This window comes from Nilaparvata lugens, chromosome X, assembly GCF_014356525.2.
Source record: "Nilaparvata lugens isolate BPH chromosome X, ASM1435652v1, whole genome shotgun sequence".
NCBI lineage: Eukaryota > Metazoa > Arthropoda > Insecta > Hemiptera > Delphacidae > Nilaparvata > Nilaparvata lugens.
The window spans coordinates 29,082,552-29,103,406 of NC_052518.1; the positions used below are offsets into that span (position 1 = coordinate 29,082,552).

The 20,855-nt window shown below is 34.2% G+C and overlaps 1 protein-coding gene across 1 annotated transcript in view; it reads left to right on the forward strand.

Annotated features, from left to right (window-relative positions):
• Positions 1 to 20,855, forward strand: part of LOC111047009 (microtubule-associated serine/threonine-protein kinase 3) — a 118,621-nt gene that overhangs the window by 29,448 nt on the left and 68,318 nt on the right. Inside the window, exons 8-9 of the mRNA XM_039441875.1 lie at positions 9,467 to 9,491; positions 15,805 to 15,880. Of these exons, the coding sequence (XP_039297809.1) occupies positions 9,467 to 9,491; positions 15,805 to 15,880 (101 nt within the window). The remainder of the gene's footprint in view (positions 1 to 9,466; positions 9,492 to 15,804; positions 15,881 to 20,855) is intronic.

A 20,855-nucleotide genomic window follows, 5' to 3' on the forward strand; every position in this document is an offset into this window, starting at 1 on the left:
ATATTTGTATATTAATGGAAATAAAATTTATTTGTATTAATACAAATAAATTTTATTTCCATTAATATACAAATATTTTGTAATGAATCAGGATATCAATTCGATAGTGGAATAGACAAAGAAAAATGGCCTTAAGCTTAATCCCATCAAAACACAACCCATTATAATTGGATATTCTCGTCTTATAAACAATATTGACCTTGAATCGATTCACAAAATTAGTGTGGATGGCAATGACATTCCTTAGGCCAGTTTCACACGGCAGAGTCGTCGCTCCTGGATGATCATATTACTGAAGATCATATTTCATATTTTGCAGCTCTCCTGTACTTTCACATGGGGATCTTACAAATAAGCCGACAGATCTAACAACTACGCCGACGCTTGCTCAAAGTATGACTCATCACTTTTTCTCAAAGTCTAACTTCCTTAAAAATATAGATAGAAGATTTCTGATTTCGGATTTGGATTCAGCGACCCCAAATTCTGTAAAGCGTAAGTCCCATTTTCAAAAATACCCGAAAACAAGGGAGTTATAGCTGTTTTTAATATAGCTTTCCATTATCATATGATTATATAGTAAACGTACTAAGATAATAATACTCCTGCCTCACAAAGGAACAGGCAAAGGTTTCAAGAAGTTTTTGAACACCTGAGAAGTTTAAACATAAACATTTTCAATTTTTAAAAGTTCTAGTTTTCCAAAAAAATATTGAACTATGAAAAGATGAATCCAAATATGAAATCATAAATCATCTCTACTCATCACCCAATAAAATAGGAGGAAAAGGAATGTTGTACAGTAAAATTCACTAAATTTCAGTTGTCATTCAACACTCCAATTTATCAGGTTCAAATCGTTGAATATCACTTTAAATTCCCAGCAATTATTGACTAGTAGTGATGTCTGTGTATTAGAACTGCTGAGTTGATAATGCATACTGAAAAAAAGTCATGAATAGCTCAGACCAGCCTGGCGACTTTGATGCTTTTGAAACCGGAATCTTGTTTTATTTTTATTAAAGAATGATATGGAATGAAAACCATGTATCATAGTACAAAGCTTTGTATCATGAGTAAGATTGACAATCATGGCTTGTCGATTTTAGTTGCTGACCTAAATCCTCATTCCTCACATCCTCAGTCGTAGAACTATGGACCAAGCGCGAGCATTTGCCTTTTATGTCATATACCGTCGACACAAACTTATGAAATTTATGAAAAGCTTGATAGCTTGAATAGTGATCTGATATTTGTTACACGTTTTTATTCTAAGACATAATATGTCTTGTAGACTAATTTTTAATGTTTCTTCAATCGGCAGGAAAACTTTGGTTTTTCAAAGTTATCTTACTCCCTTATTTTGGGGTATTTCCAGAAATCAAGATAAATAACCTACCAAATTTCCTACACGAATACAGTGTAAGTTGTATTATAATAGCTAGAGTACTTACGTACTGTATAGTACAGTACCTGTTCGTTTTTACCGTATAATTATATGATAATAGAAAGCTTTATTAAAAACAGCCATAACTTCCTTGTTTTCGGATATTTTCGAAAACGGGACTTACGCTTTAAAGAATTTGGGGTCGCTGAATCCAAATCCGAAATCAGAAATCTTCTATCTATATTTTTAAGGAAGTTAGACTTTGAGAAAAAAGTGATGAGTCATACTTTGTGGAAACGGCGGCGTAGTTGTTAGATCTTGCCTCTGCTTGCCTCGAGGGGAAAAGACGTGACAAAACGAGGTTCCTGGATAGGAGTCACCATGTGAAAGACACGATTTGACTCAATGTACTTCGACAAAAAAACGAGAACACTGTTCAGTGTTCAAGTTGCACGTCTCCTATCGTGTGAAAGAGGCCTTACTGTGGCTCAGTGAAAAATTGGGTCGATGTCAAACGAGGCAAACGACAGAAGAGTCCTGCGACAGTCGAGACCAGCGACGGTAGAGACCTGCGACATTCGAGGCCAGCGATGGTAGAGGACTCCTGGAAAAGAGGCCTCAAATGTTGCCTACGTTAGGCGACAGTTGAGGCCTCTCTAATTTTTGTATAGCCCCGACAGTCGAGACCTGCGACGGTAGAGGACTCCTGAAAAAGAGGCATCAAATGTCGCCTGCGTTAGGCGACAGTTGAGGCCTCTCCAATTTTCGTACAGCCCCGACAGTCGAGACCTGCGACCGTACAGGACTCCAGTTTCACACGGCAGAGACCTCGCTCCTGGAATATCATATTACAGAAGATCATATTTCATATTTTGCAGCTCTCCTGTACTTTCACATGGGGATCTTACGAATAAGCCGACAGATCTAACAACTATGCCGACGTTTGCTCAAACCTATGACTCATCACTTTTTCTCAAAGTCTAACTTCCTTAAAAATATAGATAGAAGATTTCTGATTTCGGATTTGGATTCAGCGACCCCAAATTCTTTAAAGCGTAAGTCCCATTTTCAAAAATACCCGAAAACAAGGAGTTATAGCTGTTTTTAATATAGCTTTCCATTATCATATGATTATATAGTACATACTAAGATAATAATACTCCTGCCTCACAAAGGGACAGGCAAAGGTTTTAAGAAGTTTTTGAAACCGGAATCTTGTTTTATTTTTATTAAAGAATGATACGGAATGAAAACCATGTATCATAGTACAAAGCTTTGTATCATGAGTAAGATTGACAATCATGGCTTGTCGATTTTAGTTGCTGACCTAAATCCTCATTCCTCAGTCGTAGAACTATGGACCAAGCGCGAGCATTTGCCTTTTATGTCATATACCGTCGACACAAACTTATGAAATTTATGAAAAGCTTGATAGCTTGAATAGTGATCTGATATTTGTTACACGTTTTTATTCTAAGACATAATATGTCTTGTAGACTAATTTTTAATGTTTCTTCAATCGGCAGGAAAACTTTGGTTTTTCAAAGTTATCTTACTCCCTTATTTTGGGGTATTTCCAGAAATCAAGATAAATAACCTACCAAATTTCCTACACGAATACAGTGTAAGTTGTATTATAATAGCTAGAGTACTTACGTACTGTATAGTACAGTACCTGTTCGTTTTTACCGTATAATTATATGATAATAGAAAGCTTTATTAAAAACAGCCATAACTTCCTTGTTTTCGGATATTTTCGAAAACGGGACTTACGCTTTAAAGAATTTGGGGTCGCTGAATCCAAATCCGAAATCAGAAATCTTCTATCTATATTTTTAAGGAAGTTAGACTTTGAGAAAAAAGTGATGAGTCATACTTTGTGGAAACGGCGGCGTAGTTGTTAGATCTTGCCTCTGCTTGCCTCGAGGGGAAAAGACGTGACAAAACGAGGTTCCTGGATAGGAGTCACCATGTGAAAGACACGATTTGACTCAATGTACTTCGACAAAAAAACGAGAACACTGTTCAGTGTTCAAGTTGCACGTCTCCTATCGTGTGAAAGAGGCCTTACTGTGGCTCAGTGAAAAATTGGGTCGATGTCAAACGAGGCAAACGACAGAAGAGTCCTGCGACAGTCGAGACCAGCGACGGTAGAGACCTGCGACATTCGAGGCCAGCGATGGTAGAGGACTCCTGGAAAAGAGGCCTCAAATGTTGCCTACGTTAGGCGACAGTTGAGGCCTCTCTAATTTTTGTACAGCCCCGACAGTCGAGACCTGCGACGGTAGAGGACTCCTGAAAAAGAGGCATCAAATGTCGCCTGCGTTAGGCGACAGTTGAGGCCTCTCCAATTTTCGTACAGCCCCGACAGTCGAGACCTGCGACCGTACAGGACTCCTGAAAAAGAGGCATTACACGCAACACTGCTTGATAAGACTGACTTTCTTTGGCTGTTGGGGTACTTTGAATTGCTTTTTCATTAATTTTCTTCTCTTTGTTGAGTATGCATCAACTCATACATATTCTTCATTCTATAATTATTATTGATCCTGTTAGTTAGGCACATTTTCAATGTCTGAGTTGATGTACAGTACAAATACATGTCTACTCTATCTGGATAATGAATTTCATTTCAATAGTCTAAAAGTGTTTAACCGTCATTGCGATTATGGGGAATGTAAAATCTGTTTTTTACAATGGGTTTAGAAATGTTCTTATCAATTCAGATGAGAATGCATATTCATCAATGATAAATTCATCATTGTTTGAAATTGTAATTCATGATCCAGATAGAGTAGGCATGTATTTGTACTGTACATCAACTCTGACATTGAAAATGTGCCTAACTAACCTGGGGAATTCCCGAGACATCTAACAATAAACGAGATGTGTTGGAGCAGTAAAGCTAGACAATAGAAGGGTTTCGGTGTCACTTATCCAGGTAGAAATAGCAAGTCAGGAACAATGCTATTCTGTACCATCAGTTTACAATGACCCAGAAAAAGAAAGGAATTTCTTGGAAAATAATATTCTCATTTTCTTTAATTTTAATTTGTCATGTGGTGTAACTGTAAATATCTTCCATGAACCCCCAAGAAAATAAGTGGGAGATCCAAATTGAACTGGTTTTTAGAGTCTAAGAAGGATATTATGCAAAAATTAAATATAACAGGCATATTTACTAATCAGAGCAGGGCTACGGAATCAGCTTAATTTCGATGTTTTCCCAGAAGAACCCAGAATTGAAACTTGGTCGTTAGAAAGACGAATCGCTCAGAGTGCGAGGATGAAAGAGTATTGGAGGCGAAAGCGGGAGACCAATGTAAATAATAATAATAATGATAGCGTTTATGATAATGGTTAATGGTGAATTACTGTGGTCCTTAGTTGGCCTATACAAAATAAATGAATGATAGTGTTGTACATTTCTTTATTTCTCATTGTTAGTCTAGAGTTCAGGGTTGCAAATGTCGCGTAATCATTTTTGTAGCATAATTGGTTCATAATTATTCATGATATCAACGATAGAGCAAACTTCAATTAATTCTTTACAGTACAATTTGAAAAATGAATGAACGGTATGAAGATGAAATGCTATTTGTATTCGATAATACAATATTTTTCTATATCCACTTAAATCGGCCAAGTTTAAACCGTTCATGATCGTTGGAAAAAATTATCATAGATATAATTTTCACTAACACTCCACTGGAAAGATGAAAATGAAAGTGCAGTTGAGAAAAGGAAAAGATATAATGAAGAAGTTCGACAAAAAAGTTAAGAAAAAATAGAATTAGAGGATGAAAAAGAAAGGAAAAACAGAAGAAAAAAAGAAAGGGATGGAAGAAGGAAGAGGAGTGTGATTCACTAGAATTTGTCACTATTTCCTATAAGTTGGAGGATAGTTAAAATAAGATAGATAGATAGTTAAAATAAGTTAGATAAGAAAGTTGGTGGTGAAGGGAAGTTGAAAGAGATATGTGAAAAAAGGTAGATTAAGAGTTGACTATGTCTATTTCGAATGCTATTGCTGTATTTCTTTGAATAAGAATAATAATACTATTATAAACAATAATAATAATACAGAACGGTGGCTCTGTTTCAAATCAATGATTCATCAAATTGGCTATTATAAAGGGAAAACTCGTGTGTGAGAGAGAGAGAGAGAGAGATTGTTTGATTCGCTGCTTTTATTAAAACCTCTCGCATTGAAAAAATATTCTGCAGTTATAATTATTGCCGGTATTGAATTATAATTATAAACATCAAAACCCAATCGGTGTCTAGGAAAGATTGTGGTATCTGAAAAGATTTTGATTGATTACTGAATGTTCAGAAGAGAAATTATTTATGTTTGTCAGTTTTTAGCTAAATCAGTCAATATTTCATTCTATCGATAGTGTAGTGAGATTTTCTTTGAAAAAATTCTTAGGTAATTTCACGATCTACAGCTCAAAAACTGGCGCACCAATAGATCGATTCAAATTTTCCACTTCGACTAGCATTTCTGGCACTCTTCGCAATTGGCCAAACTTTTACGCCAAGGCACATGATTTGTCGACCGTGAAGGCAATTCAGCGGGCTATTACATTACACTCTTATTTACTCCATTAATTACTGAGTAAGACAGATTGATTATCAATTCAAATTTTCTTATTGTTAGTACATTTGGAAGATTACAAATTGAGAGTGTTTATCTGAACTCATTATGTTGTATTCTATTACATAATCCTCACAATTTTTGTTGAGAGAAGTACACTCTTCCTTCTTTCTTTTTCTTCTTCCATTCTTTTCATTTTCTCATCATCCTTCTTCTTCTGATTCTTGTTTCCTCCTTTCTTGTTCTTCTTCCCTTCGGTTTTTCGGTGTCATCTCCTTTCCTCCTCATGTCTCTTCTTCTGTTTCCTGCTTTCTTCTCTTGTTCTCCTCTTCCATCTTTATTTCTCCTCCCGTACAAGCTAGCTTGGTATTCTTCTGTATTATTTTCATGCTTTGTTACATTACCTCTTTTTGTATACCAGGCTTAATATGTTTCACTATCTTTTATCAATTTTTCCATCCCCATTCAATTCACTTTTTCTATGTATCTATTTACTATTTGTCCCAATCCCTTTTCGTCTGATTCCTTCTCCTTCTCCATGAATATGTTTTCTTCTCTCTTTTCCATTTTCAATACTAAACATGACGAAAAACAAAGTATCACTAGTAGTTCAGCGAACAGTAGACCTCGCTCATGAATAGCCTACAACTTTCAAACTAATGAGAAGGGCCATTAAGAAAGTACAGTATATTGTGAAGATATATCCATGTCTTCTATTATTTTCCCTATTGAAAGTGCTAAAGACATTGTTTCCAGGGACACCGGACTTATAAATGTCTCTCAAGGAGGTACCTTCATATCGTCCCTATATTTACAATATTACAAATTTTCTAACAATTAATTATAAGAAATCGGTCAACTGACAGAAAAATGGAATATGCAGTAGGCAATTTAGACGATGAATCGTCTCACAGACGATAGTGAGACAGAAATGATTGTAAATAACATGGGTTTGTTGGTGACAATGACAGGAGGTTGCTAATAATGTTTTTCATGAAAAGTGGATTCAATGTTATGGCGGCTTGTTATGCCTATGCAGTAGCCTATGTTTATGCTCACAAGTCGGTTTCCGATCTCATACTAAAACGAAAGCAAGAGCTAACTAAGCTGTGATGTCTCAGGCCGGTTCGGTAGGTCTAAAAACTATTCATCTACGAAACAGGGAAATATCGTGTTGAAAAGGGAAGAAGAAATGGAAGCAATCAAGTGAGAAGTTTCCTTCAATTAATAAATACAGTATGATTTGGAGCGGCTCAGACGTTTCAAGGTTCACCGCTGACAACTCTAATACTTGTCCTCTATCGATAGGATTCCAACGATACCATTCATTCAATACAGCACATTTTAGAGCGGCACAATTTATATTAAAACCGGAGGTCTTATCAAAAATCGTTACACATACGTTTCTGCGCCTTGTTTCAAAGAACTTGTATACCAAATTTCATCCAAATCGGACAATAACTGAACATCCGAATCGGACTATCAACTGAAATGAGTCTCATTTCTGAGAAAATCTCAGGAGCTCCGTAATATTCTTGAGAAAAATGGCGGATAATGACTAAAAAGCCATGTTATTCTTGGTTTTCTCGAAAACGGCTCTAACGATTTTCTTCAAATTTATACCATGGATAGCTATTTATAAGCCCTATCAACTGACACGAGTCTCATTTCTGGGAAAATTGCAGGAGCTCCGTAATATTCTTGAGAAAAATGGCGGATAATTTCTAAAAAACCATGTTTTCCACGATTTTCTCAAAAATAACTTGACCGATTTTTTTCAAATTCATACCCTGTATAGTTATTTATCAGCTCTATCAACTGGCATGAGTCTTCTTTCTGGGAAACTAATGGGGGGTCCACCCCATCCTTGAGAAATAAACTTAGTAACCTCCTTCTCGTGCATGATGTAGGTAGGTAGCGCAGTTCATAAAAAGAACACAAAGTCGAGTTATTTCATCTGTAGAACAGCTGTTTCGACGACTTTAAAAAAATGACGACTAAAAAAATCATTGAATTTCACAGTTTACACAAAGGAAAAAGTACTCTGAAAACAATTATATATAAACATATTATACAGAAGTCTGATCGTAGTTTCAAATATGAGCAAGGAAAGTTGTGTGATTGTACCACACCAGATTTTTGGGTATTGGTCTGTATATGTGTGTGTGTGTGTGTGTGTGTGTATGAGTGTATGTGCGTCTGTGTACACGATATCTCATCTCCCAATTAACGGAATAACGTAAGGTCCTTACAATATAAGGATCCGACACGAACAATTTCGATCAAATGCGATTCAAGATGGCGGCTAAAATGGCGAAAATGTTGTCAAAAACAGGGGTTTTCGCGATTTTCAAAAACGGCTCCAACGATTTTGATTAAATTCATACCTAAAATAGTCATTGATAAGTTGCTCTATCAACTGTCACAAGTCCCATATCTGTAAAAATTTCAGGAGTTCCGCTCCATCTATGCAAAGTTTGATTTTAGATTCTTAATTATCAAGCTTCAGATACAATTTAAACAAAAAAAAAATCGAGTGGAATAGATTGAGCATGAGATTCTCTACAATTAATGTTCAGTAACATTTTCACTTAAAATTAAAAATAAACTCGAAAATCGAGAAAATGTGGTTATCCAATTGCAAACTATTGGCAACTGTTGATTCTATTAAATCATTCACTATGAAGAGATAGCAGATCTCGTGTCTCTCCAGCGTTATTACCGTCACCAGCTGGCTCTAATCTTTGAATAGTGCACTTGAGATGCGCGGGAACACTACCGTAGCGTCAGGTGATCAATTTTCATAACGGCAAGGAAAGTTGTGTGAGTGCACCACACCAGATTTTTTATTGCTGATATAGATGTAGTGAATAGCGAGAAACTACAATGATCATTGGCGCCGAGACTACTAGTGGCTGGCAGGGCTTCATCCCCACCCATACCATCAATCTTTAATTTTCTACTAAAATTGGAGATTATTCAAAAAATTAATAGTGATAAGTGGTGATGGGGCTGACAATTTGGGGAGGAGACTTTATAACTTTACCTTGTTATATTTAAATACGGTAAGGTCACCATAGATTTTCAATTTATAGCCTAGTACAATTAAGTTCTGTCATCGTTTAAAAATGGAATTATTCAAGTTTACAGGCTGAACAAACATGCGTTTACTTTCAACGTGTATCTGTCCACAAACAATTATTGAAAGAGTAATGTCAACCCAAGTTGCATCAATGATATTTTATAGAGATAGCAAGTTGTGAGTCTGAGTCATTGAGCTCTGATTTTTAGTGATGAAGAAAAGAGAAGTAGCCTCTCACAAGGAGAAGAGTCTACACTCCCAAATTACAAAAAAAATTATAAACCAGAAAAACATTTTCAGGGGTGCCGCGGGCAAAGCCCCCTGCCGAGCGCAAAGTGCGAGTGATAAATACTAGGCACAGGAATATTCTTATAACTGAATTTCCACAAATTGCAAGATCTCAAAAAAGGTGGCTTTACAAAATTATGTGTCAAAATTATTATAGGAACAAAATTATATGTCTGATTATAATATATAGTATTTGTTAGAAACCTTTCGGGTATATTTTTCAAAAAACACTGAAAAATATTTTTAAGGAAGAATGTTTAAATTTAATAAAGTTGCCGATTTTTCAAATCAACTTCCTAGATTATATAAGAAGGTTTTTACTCTAATCATCGTACTTTGTATTTGTAACCTTTTTCGATTCTCTGAAGCTTATTAATTTTGTAACTTTTAAATTGTTTTGATGTTGACTATGCATTGGAAAATGTTTTATGTCAATAAATGAACTTTTATTTAAATTAAGTTCAGCATGTAAAATAAAGAAACCTACATCTTTCCACCCTCCAATTAAGTTTCGTCAACAAAGGTGGACAAGTCTTATCGAATTGAAATGAGCATTCAGTTCACCCGGTAGTATGTTTGATATGATATACATTCCAGTACTTGGATGGTGGTCCCTAAACATATTTTTAATTAGGCTAATGGGAATCCATTACTACTGCATTATGCCTCCTTCATTGACAAATCTATATATCTATCTATCTTCTATCTATCTATAAGAAGAGATGGTGTCTGTCTTTCTGTCTGTTTGTCTGTGAGCTCATACTTGACTGATTAAGCTGTAATTCTTCACAAAGATGGCCTGAATACCGACTAGTGTCACAGGCCTATTTTCGTTCTGAAAATCCTAATCTTAAAGATAAGCCTTACGATCCTTCAAAGTTCATATGCTTTTTTCATGAAGGAAGTTTTCCATTATTTGGTTTTCAACAAATCAGATGTTATAATCATTACAAAATGTATTTCATAACATCTATTGAACACTAGATAAAGATGCACTATCGACCCATTAGTACAGGTACAGTCTGGTATCGCAGTAGGATGTGTCCTCAACAGTCGTCTGCAGCAAGTGACTCTCTAATTTTTGTACAGGCCCGACAGTCGAGACCTGCGACCGCAGAGGACTCCTATAAAATAGTCCTCAAATGTCGCCTGCGTTAGGCGACAGTAGAGGACTTTTCAATTTTCGTACACTCCCGACAGTCGAGGCCTATGACCGTAGATGACTGGAAAACAGTCCTCTACTGTCGTAGGCCTCGACTGTCGTCGGTCTTGACTGTCGCGCCCCCTAAAAATTTACGCATTATTATGAATAATACTCTTGACTGGTCAGAACAAGTGAACAAAACTTGTAAAAGGGTATTCTCAGCCATGCATGCATTGAAGAAAATGCACGATATCCTATCCTCCCTAGAAACATTAAATTATTAATGGTTCAATCTCTCATCTTCCCACATTTAATGTACTCGTATTGTAATTCTGTTCTTAACGATATGCAAGTCACTCTGAATGATAAACTACAGCGTTGCCAAAATCATTGTCTACGTTTCGTCTACTCTCTCCAACGCCATGATCATATCACCCCAGCCCACATTGCTAGTTCAACATTAAAGCTTCCCGATCAAAGGCTTTTTCGAATAGTCAAGCTTGTTAGAGATATCTTGAAATACGGTAATCCGAACTATTTTAAAGATGATTTCAAATTTGTCTCTGAAGGTAGGAGGATAGATGCTTCACATACTAGAACCTTAAGGATACTAGTACTTTGAGGATACCCAATCATCGAACTACTATTTTCACAAAATCCTTCTTAGTCAGTGCCTGTCGTGCATGGAATGCACTTCCTGTTTCTGTCAGGTCCATCGAGAGCCGAGCGAGCTTCATCCTGACTTTAAAAAACCATCTTTTGGAACAAATGACTGAAACTGTCCGGCCCTAGAACAATCACATGACAACCATCCCTCACCCATCCCACCAATATAAACCTTTAAACCTGTTATAGAATAAATTATATATATATATATATATATATATATATATATATATTATTTCATATTCATAATTATGGTAAAATAATTTAATTCGTGATAGTAGAGGTAAAAATAAGAAAAAAAGTTCCTATAAACATATATCCATAAACGCTTCATTAGCGAGCTATACAGGGTGAAAGATTTCGCCCGGAATTCAGTTCCTCTGGTGAAATACACCGATGCTGAATTGTTTGGGGACTAGTTTTTGAAAAACTTATGCTGGATTCATATGGAAAAATATCTGAAAAACTGAATAAAACTAGTCTGGAAGCTGTAGTGTGAGTAGTTTTTGAGAAAAAAGTTGAAATATGCAAAAAATCTAAGTAGAAAAACACAGACTTCTACGTTTGATGTCCAATAACTTTCTTTAATGACCAGTAAACAAATAATTTTTCGCAATAAAAATTGTAGAGAATTTAATTCTGAAAAAAATGATGTAAGCTGTGTAAACTAAATTTGAATAAAAGTTGGATAAAATGTATTCTTATGTAGTACATTACACCACAAAATTTGCTGTTTTATGAGGAGAGAACTAATAACTCATAGGTTGTAGCTGATTGCATATAGAACATTGATTTGAAGAACAGCTGTTCCAAAACAGCTGATTTATTTTGTTTTAAATAAAAAAATATTTAAAAGAAATTATCAGCTGAAAATTATTTTCAGAAATATTTTAGCTCACTGTAGAACGAAAAAACAAACTGTAAGTTAGGCCTACTGTAGCCGCGCTGTGTTTTTTGTTTAACCTATTAACCAGTTATTTGTAACCATTTCACTTTGCTTCTGTGTTAAGTGTTAACTTTTTAAAAAATGGCATGTAATTTTTGACATTATTCATACTCCGAATTAGCTGACATGCATTTAATGTATGGAATGGGACAGTACTGTAATAGTACTGAAGCAAGACGTTTGTATCAAGAGAACTTTCCTAACCGAGTATGTCCAAGTTCAAGGTTTTTTGCCACTATTCATCAACGTCTGTCTGAGACAGATTCTTTGATATCCAAAGAGCACATTTATGCAGGCAGACCCCGATCTACTACTAAGACTGTTGAGTTAGAAGAACAAGTTCTTAATGAAATTTATGAACATCCCGAGAAGAAACAAGAGAATTGTCAGTGCAGTTTAGTGTCAATCAATCTATTTTTGGAGGATACTAAAAGAGCAACAATTACATCCATACCACCTCCAGAAAGTTCATACTCTATTGCCACGAGACTGTATTCCCCGTGCTGGTATTTTCCGATGGTTTTTAGTAAAACTTGTTTACCCAAACTTTTTAACAACCGTTTTATTTACCGACGAGGCACACTTTACAAGAACAGCTATCGTTAACGTCCACAACTAACATATTTGGGCAGCTGAGAATCCTCATGCCATCAATCCCAATCTTCCACAACATCAGTTATCAGTAAACATTTGGGCAGGAATCATAGGTGATCATCTACTTCTGTTCGAGCTTCCTCCCAGGCTTAATGTCATAATCTACTAGTCTTTTGGTATAAGTTTAATGTCATTTAGATATGCTACTTTCATATAAAAAAAAAACTTTTCATAAAAACCGAATATTTTATTTGCAATCAGCTACAACTTATGAGTTATTAGTTCTCTCCTCATAAAACAGCAAATTTTTGTGGTGTAATGTACTACATAAGAATACATTTTATCCAACTTTTATTCAAATTTAGTTTACACAGCTTACATCATTCTTTTCAGAATTAAATTCTCTACAATTTTATTGCGAAAAATTATTTTGTTTACTGGTCATTAAAGAAAGTTATTGGGCATCAAACGTAGAAGTCTGTGTTTTTCTACTTAGATTTTTTGCATATTTCAACTTTTTTCTCAAAAAACTACTCACACTACAGCTTCCAGACTAGTTTCATTCAGTTTTTCAGATATTTTTCCATATGAATTCAGCATAAGTTTTTCAAAAACTAGTCCCCAAACAATTCAGCATCGGTGTATTTCACCAGAGGAACTGAATTCCGGGCGAAATCTTTCACCCTGTATAGCTCGCTAATAAAGCGTTTATGGATACATGTTTATAAGAACTTTTTTTCTTATTTCTACCTCTACTATCACGTATTAAATTATTTTACCATAATTATGAATCACCCTGTATATATTGTATAAACTCATGTTATTTTAATTATCCACTGCATACTGCTGTATATTACTGAAAGTTGATAACCCTGATCTACTTTCATCCTACTTCATTTTCTTAATCAATAATTTGATCTTATCTACCTATATAATTATTTTACTTTATCAATTTTCTGTTTTTTTCTCTTAAATATTCATATTAATTAAAACTTTTACAATATTTCCATTAATAAATAAGTCCTTACTTTAATTAATGAAATTAACGTTTTGGTAGAGAGTTAGTGGGGAGGATATATTTAATATTCTTTCCGAAGAATGGACATTGATATGTACAAAGCTCTGCCAATTTATGTAGATGCATAACAATATAATTATCTATAGTTATTATATTACAAATTGCTTTTTCATATCATATACAGTTCAATAATTATTTTCTTAGTCTATATTATGTAAATTCATCTATAATTTTGCTGTATTGTAAGCTATTGTATATAAGTGTATAAGCCAGTTTATATTGTAATCTACATAAATAAAGTACTCAATCAAATTGTGCAAGTAGAAAAAAGCCATTATTGTTAGATTCTTCATGGAGTGAAAATTTCCCTGCAACCGTTCTAACTGCACTTTCTCTACCCACTTGAGCATTCAAATCCCCCAGCACGAGTATCATATAATGTTGTCTGATCTGAACTGATTTGTTTGTCAAAACATCATAGAAATCTTCGTTTGCCTGCTCATCAGCGTCCTCGGTAGGGGCATAGACAGATATCAACGTTATATTTCTGAACCTCCCTTTCAATCTAATCATGCACATTTGGTCTGATATTGGCTCGAAATTGAGCAAGTTCTTTCTCATTTCTGCCGTGATGAAGAAGCCAGTACCACCTTAACCAGTCCAATGTTCTGGACCACTGTACAGCAGAGAGAATTCTTTCTTATCAATCTGACCTGCACCTTGCCACCTTATTTCCTTACACTTCTTTCATCTTACCAGGGGCTAGCATAGTTCTCACATTCCACGTTGCCACTCTCCAATCCATTTCTCTCATCCCAATCGTTGAACGCTTATTTCGTAAATCCTGATCCATGTTTGAGTTTGGAGTTCCTGTTATTTATCCGATAATCCTGTCCAATTCGAGGCTTTGTTATGGGTTTCGTAACGTGTTGGAATTTTTCCGGGGTAGGGTTGTTGGCCCTACTCCCAACCCCCAACCTGGAGGACCAGGTCATTTTTTCGGGTTTCCCTCCCTAGCCTTTGGTAAGCCAATACCATACTACAAGGCAGCAGTCAATTTACTTTCAGGGTTTTCTTCCCGTAGCCTTTGAATATCCACTGATCTCCGTCTGCAAGGCAACAGTTTTGTTGCTGGTTTTGGTCAACCCTGGGTATTTGATTTCCTCGGTACCCCCTATATCTAGAGGGCATTCCCCGATCCGCCACCTGGGGAGGCGCCCGATAGGAGACCAGCAACTCCCACAGGGTCAAGAGAGATAGTAAAACTTATGGAATCGAGAAATTGGTATTTTGTATCTAATGACCATTAACTATTAACTAATGACCATGATTCACCACCCAGAGAGGTTTTCATTTTGATTACATTATCTTTGAAGCAATTATTTATACAAAAGGAAATGGTATCTGATTGATCCAGACTCTCTTGGAATCATAAGTGCAGTGTTTATAAAAATCATGAGCAGTATGATCTGAAAGCAATGTGTGAACTATTTGTACAGCGTAAGGTCTCACTTCAATGTTAGTAACAATGTTGTAAACGGATGTCCTATTTACGCTACCAATGGCTTTCCCAAATTATGTGAGGTGTGGAATGCTTATATGAATGAATACTAAAATGATTTGGAGTCAAACTCATGACAGGTGCATCAATAGAAATTCAGTTGCAATGCTGCAAAGTAATAGGCCATGCCTGCTTGGTTATTTGTTGTGACATTTTATTTATATCAATCAAATTCAATTCAATCCAAAACACTATTCTATTTTAATTGTTGTATTTTCTGCGTTTGAGAAGTTCATCCAAAAACAAAAACACACAAAATATAAAGTTGAAAGTTGTAAGTTATAGTATCAGTACATTTGAACATAGTGATTAATTTGAAACTTGTTTTTTGTTGTGAAAAACGTTTGTAGAATTGCATTATATACGATAATAAGAATATTCCCTAAATATTCCAGTCTCTCTTTGTTATGAAAAATTTTTTTCAAAAACACAATTCTCTTTTATTTGTTGTAAATAATGATCTGTATGTTTTTTCTATCAGATTTGCAAGATGAATTTCAAGAGTCTCATTACCCTACCACCAAATGTTTAGAACTTGATAATCTCATGGTGCCACAAACATCCACGCCTGAAAGAGAATCGAAATTTTCCAAGGTAAGTAAATTCTTAGATATTTGTATATGATATGAATATTTGTAATGAAATATTTTTAAAAATTCTCAATCCGATTCACTTCTAGGACGATTATGTATGATAATATATTAAGAAATTCTTCCCCATATATATACTTGAATGTATCCCGAATTCCCGAGAGAATCGAATTATCAAATTGATAAAATTATTAATAAAAATAAATTATGATTGGAAATATTTGATTGAATTATTTATTTTTTAATTAATTGAATTTGTTATCAGTTACAAAATTGAACAGACAAACATTTGATGAATAATTATAGGGCATTTTTACCCCCAATTACTCACTTTTCACATTCAATGGTAAAAATATACATGATAATATACTGTAGGAGAAATTTAATGTTTAATACGTGCGCAAAGTTCCTTTGCTGCACTCAAGAAATCATTCGGCACTCGCGTATGGCTGGTGCGTAAACATGTCTTCCGGTGCAGCAGTGTCACTTTGCGCACTATCAATCAATCAATCAATCAATCTCTTTATTCAAAACATACATCAAAATGTACATGAATGCGTCTTTCTTTATTATTTTCAAAATAATAAAATCAATACAAGTAATAAACAAAATACATCAACAATAGGTAGTCTAAATACATAATGAGTTGGCACTATAAAATTCTTCATAACTGTATAATTCTAATTCCACGATATACTTTTTCAGTTTGTTTTTAAACCTTGTAATATCTTTTTCATGATTAATCTTAGTAGGAAGGTAAGTGATGAATTTGATGCCCATATAGGTCGGGCTTTGTTTGTACTTCTCTTTACTATGTTCTTTGATAATAAAGTTGTTCCTATTTCTTGTATTATAGTCATGCACACTGGATTGCCTGGGGAATTTGTCTTCATTATTTTTTACGTGTAATATTGTTTTATAAATATAAAGTCCATACACCGTCATTAATTCTAACTTTTTGAAAAATGTCCTGCACGACTCTTGTCTATTTAAATTAAATATTTTTCTTACTGCTTCTTTTTGGAGTTTTAATATCCTATTCAAGTTAAATGCACTAGTCCCACCATAAATCTCAATGCCATATGAAATATGAGAGTGGACAGTGGCATAATACACGGATCTCAAAGTTAATAAATTACAAATGGGTAATCTTAGTAATGGGTAATGCCTTCTTAGTGCAAATATTCCTGTACTTACTTTTTTATATACTCTTGATTCATGCTCTTCCCAATTGAGTTTGTTATCTAGATCTACGCCTAAAAATTTTATGTTATTTAGGTTATTTAGCTTCAGTGTACTTTTTCTTTTGGGATTTCTACAGGTGAAATGTACAAATTTCGTTTTATCATTATTTAATAAAAGGTTCATTTTACTTAAAACGTTTTTTAAAAGCAATATTGTGTCATTACATTTTTCTTCGATTATATCCAAATCTTTGTCGAATATGCTTAAACTAATGTCATCGGCGTACATACAAAATTTAGTACTTTCAATTACATCTTTCGCATATTTTGGTAATCCCCCCAAATAGCAAAGGAACAAAAATGACCCCAAAACAGATCCCTGCGGAACAGAGTAGTTCATGTACCTTAAACTAGATTTAATATCACTTACTTTATTTTTATCATAATACTTTATATTTACATATTGACTTCGACCCACCAAATATGATTCCATCCAGTTGAGCTCTTTTCCACAAATTCCATAAGTTTCTAGTGTTTTTAATAATATTCTGTGATCTACAGAGTCAAATGCTTTTGTTAAATCTAGGAAGGTGCAAACAATGCTGTACCCTTTGTCCAATTTCTCTAAAATATTTTCAATAAACTCTATCAAGGCAGTCGTTGTAGACCTGTTTTTTCTGTAACCATGTTGTTCCGTGTCTAGTAATTTGTTTGTTTCAAAATAATTAATAAGCTGTATTAGCATACTTTTTTCAAATATTTTTGCTATTGAAGGTTGAATTGCTAAAGGTCTATAATTTGCAGGATCGTAAGGATCTCCTTTTTTGAACACTGGTATCACTTTTGATACTTTTAGTTCATCTGGATACTTACCAAGTATGAGTGACGCGTTAATTACATGTAGCAGAGGCTTAATTAGGAATGATTTAGCTTCTTTTATAATTCTCATGGGAATTTCATCATACCCTGCTGACCACTTTGGTTTAATTGAATCGATGATATTGGACAATGTCTCTTCATCAATTGTTTTGGAGATAAACTTGAAATCTGTGATATGTAGCTCTTTATCATTTATTGGTGTGCCAGATTTGCTTAGATTCGGTACAACATGAGTATCGACCATTTCTACAAAATTAGTGTTAAGCATATTTGCGACATCATAGGGATTATCTATAACTAAATTGTTATTCCTGAGTAAAATATTCTTGCAAACCTTATCATTTTTGTTTTGTGTCTCGGTATTCACTATATGCCAAATTGTTTTATTTACATTTGTTGAATTTTTTAGTTTAGCTTCAATGTGTTTAGTTTTCTTTAATTGAATAGTTTTTCTAAAGTGTTTCTTATGAGCTTTTAAATTTTCCTTCAAATTGATATCACTTTTATTTGTCATAAATAATCTATTAGCTTGTATGAGATTTTCGTGCTCATTGACAACTTCAACATCAATCCACTTATTTTTAAGTCTCTTCTTCACAATTCTACTTAGAGGAAAATGCCAATTAAAATAATACTTCAGTGAATTGTAAAAATAAGTGAATTTACTCTCAACAGGACTCAAATAAAGCTCAGTCCAGTCTATTGTGGCTAGGTCATTCTTAAAACAAGTGATTTGATCATTTTCATACCTCCTAACCATTTTAATAACTCCTTTACTTTTAAGCTTATTATTTACATCTAATATATTGAAAATTTGCCCATCGTGATCCGAGAGTGCCGTAATTAAACACTCCACAAGAATATCCCTTTTGTTAAGACTGGTGATGAAATTATCAATTGCCGATTCACATAAGTCAGTTATTCTAGTGGGTATATCTACGGTATATTTTAATCCATGCATATTTATTACATTGATAAAATCAGTTTTCTTTCTACCCTCCCTCAAAACATCGACATTGAAGTCTCCTCCTATTACTACATTTTTATTAATCTTACAGATCTCTATTAAAAATCGATTAAATTTTTCCAGGAACATCTCAATATTTTCTGATGGAGTTCTATAAAATCCAGCTACAATATATTTCTTGTTATATATTTCTATTTCTATTGTACATGTCTCAAAAATCTTATCTTCATTTATAACATTTATTGTCTTAGTCATGATGTTTCTGCATTCGATTAGTTTATCAGATACTAATATCAATACTCCACCCCCCCTAAAAGACTTCCTTACATACCAACACTTACAATAATATCCTGGTATTTTAATTTTTTGAATTTCATTTTCATTTAATTTATGTTCAGTCACAATAACTATGTCTGGTTTGATTTCCTGTAATGTAATAATTAGTGCATCAATTCGAGACTCCAAATGCTGTATGTTTTGATGGAAGATTACTAACCCATTCTTTAGTTTACAATTCACATTTTTTACTCTATAACTCTTAATTCTAGTTTTCTTGTCTTTATTCTATTTAAAATGTTTTAGGTTGGCAACTCTCCTTTTTGAACTGAATAGTTTAAACTAGATGTACTCATATTCATCATAGCACCAAATTGAGTTTTTTGTCCTAACAATAGCGAGACATTTTCATTTAGCTCAGCAGATACATTTTCATTACCTTTATCACCTGTAGTTTGCCAATTTGACTCCACTTCTTCTCTCATGTGTCCTATCGAGTCTAATCTACTCCTATCAATACCCTCGGCCATTCCACAATTTACTATTGGAATATTGGATACAGGCCTACCTGTATAATCAGTGTTATTTTTCATTTCCAAGATATGATTTTTCAACAATTTTACTAATTTTGGTTTACCTTTTTGTTTGTTTAAATGCAAGCCATGCTGCGTATAATCAGTGATGTCAAAATTGTTCAGATCAATGATCTTCGTGTTAGGTATATTTGTAATTTCATCAGCCATCCATGCGTTGAGCTTATTAACATTGATATTCATTAATGGTTTATCATACCTAAATGGGATGGATAATATGACTACTTTAGAGCGTTTAGAAATTTTCCTTATTCTACTTAGGTCTAAGTTTGTAGGCTGCACTGTTTTATTAACCACGTCGTTAGTACCTGCTAAAATTACCACGCTATCATTTACATTGTAGTCTTTTGTGAGCATGTCAATATCCCTCGTCACTTCGTTAAAAGTACCTCCTGGTTTCGATATAACCGTTGCCTCAAACCCACTATCTTTCACCTGCTCATTCAACTCCCATCCAATGTCCCTCCCATGACTGTCAGACAGCACTAAAACCTTATTTACAATTTTCTTCTTATTTTTCACTGTTGACTTTTTTCTGTTATTATACGTAGCTCTTTTATCTCGTTTCTCATTCCTATTTACTGTGTATTGAGATTTATTTCCTAGATCTGACAAAATATCAAAATAATTAGCGGTATCAATTGAAACATTATTAATATTATCTAATGATTTCCCAATCCGTTGAGTGTCACCAGGAGAATAAAAGTTTCTGAGATCCGCAAGTTCAGCCTCTAAAGTATCATTCTTATCTCTTAAGAAACTATTATCTGCATTGAGTACTTCTATTGTTGTTTTCATTTTAGTTACAGTAGAATTTAGTTCGTTAATTTCGTGGTACAAATAATCTCTTGCTTCAAGTTTGAATTCAAGTTCAAATATTTGAGATTTAAGGGAAATTATCTCTATGTCCTTATCTCTCACTTCCTCGAATCCTAGGAAATCACTGTCAAGCTCATTTGAAGATAGGCTAGTGGAAAGCAGCATATCACCAGCCGTATCAACGTCACTATTCATATTATTGTTAGTAAAACTAATAGTTATAAGGGTTTTACTGCTGATTAATGTCTTTTCAAATGACTT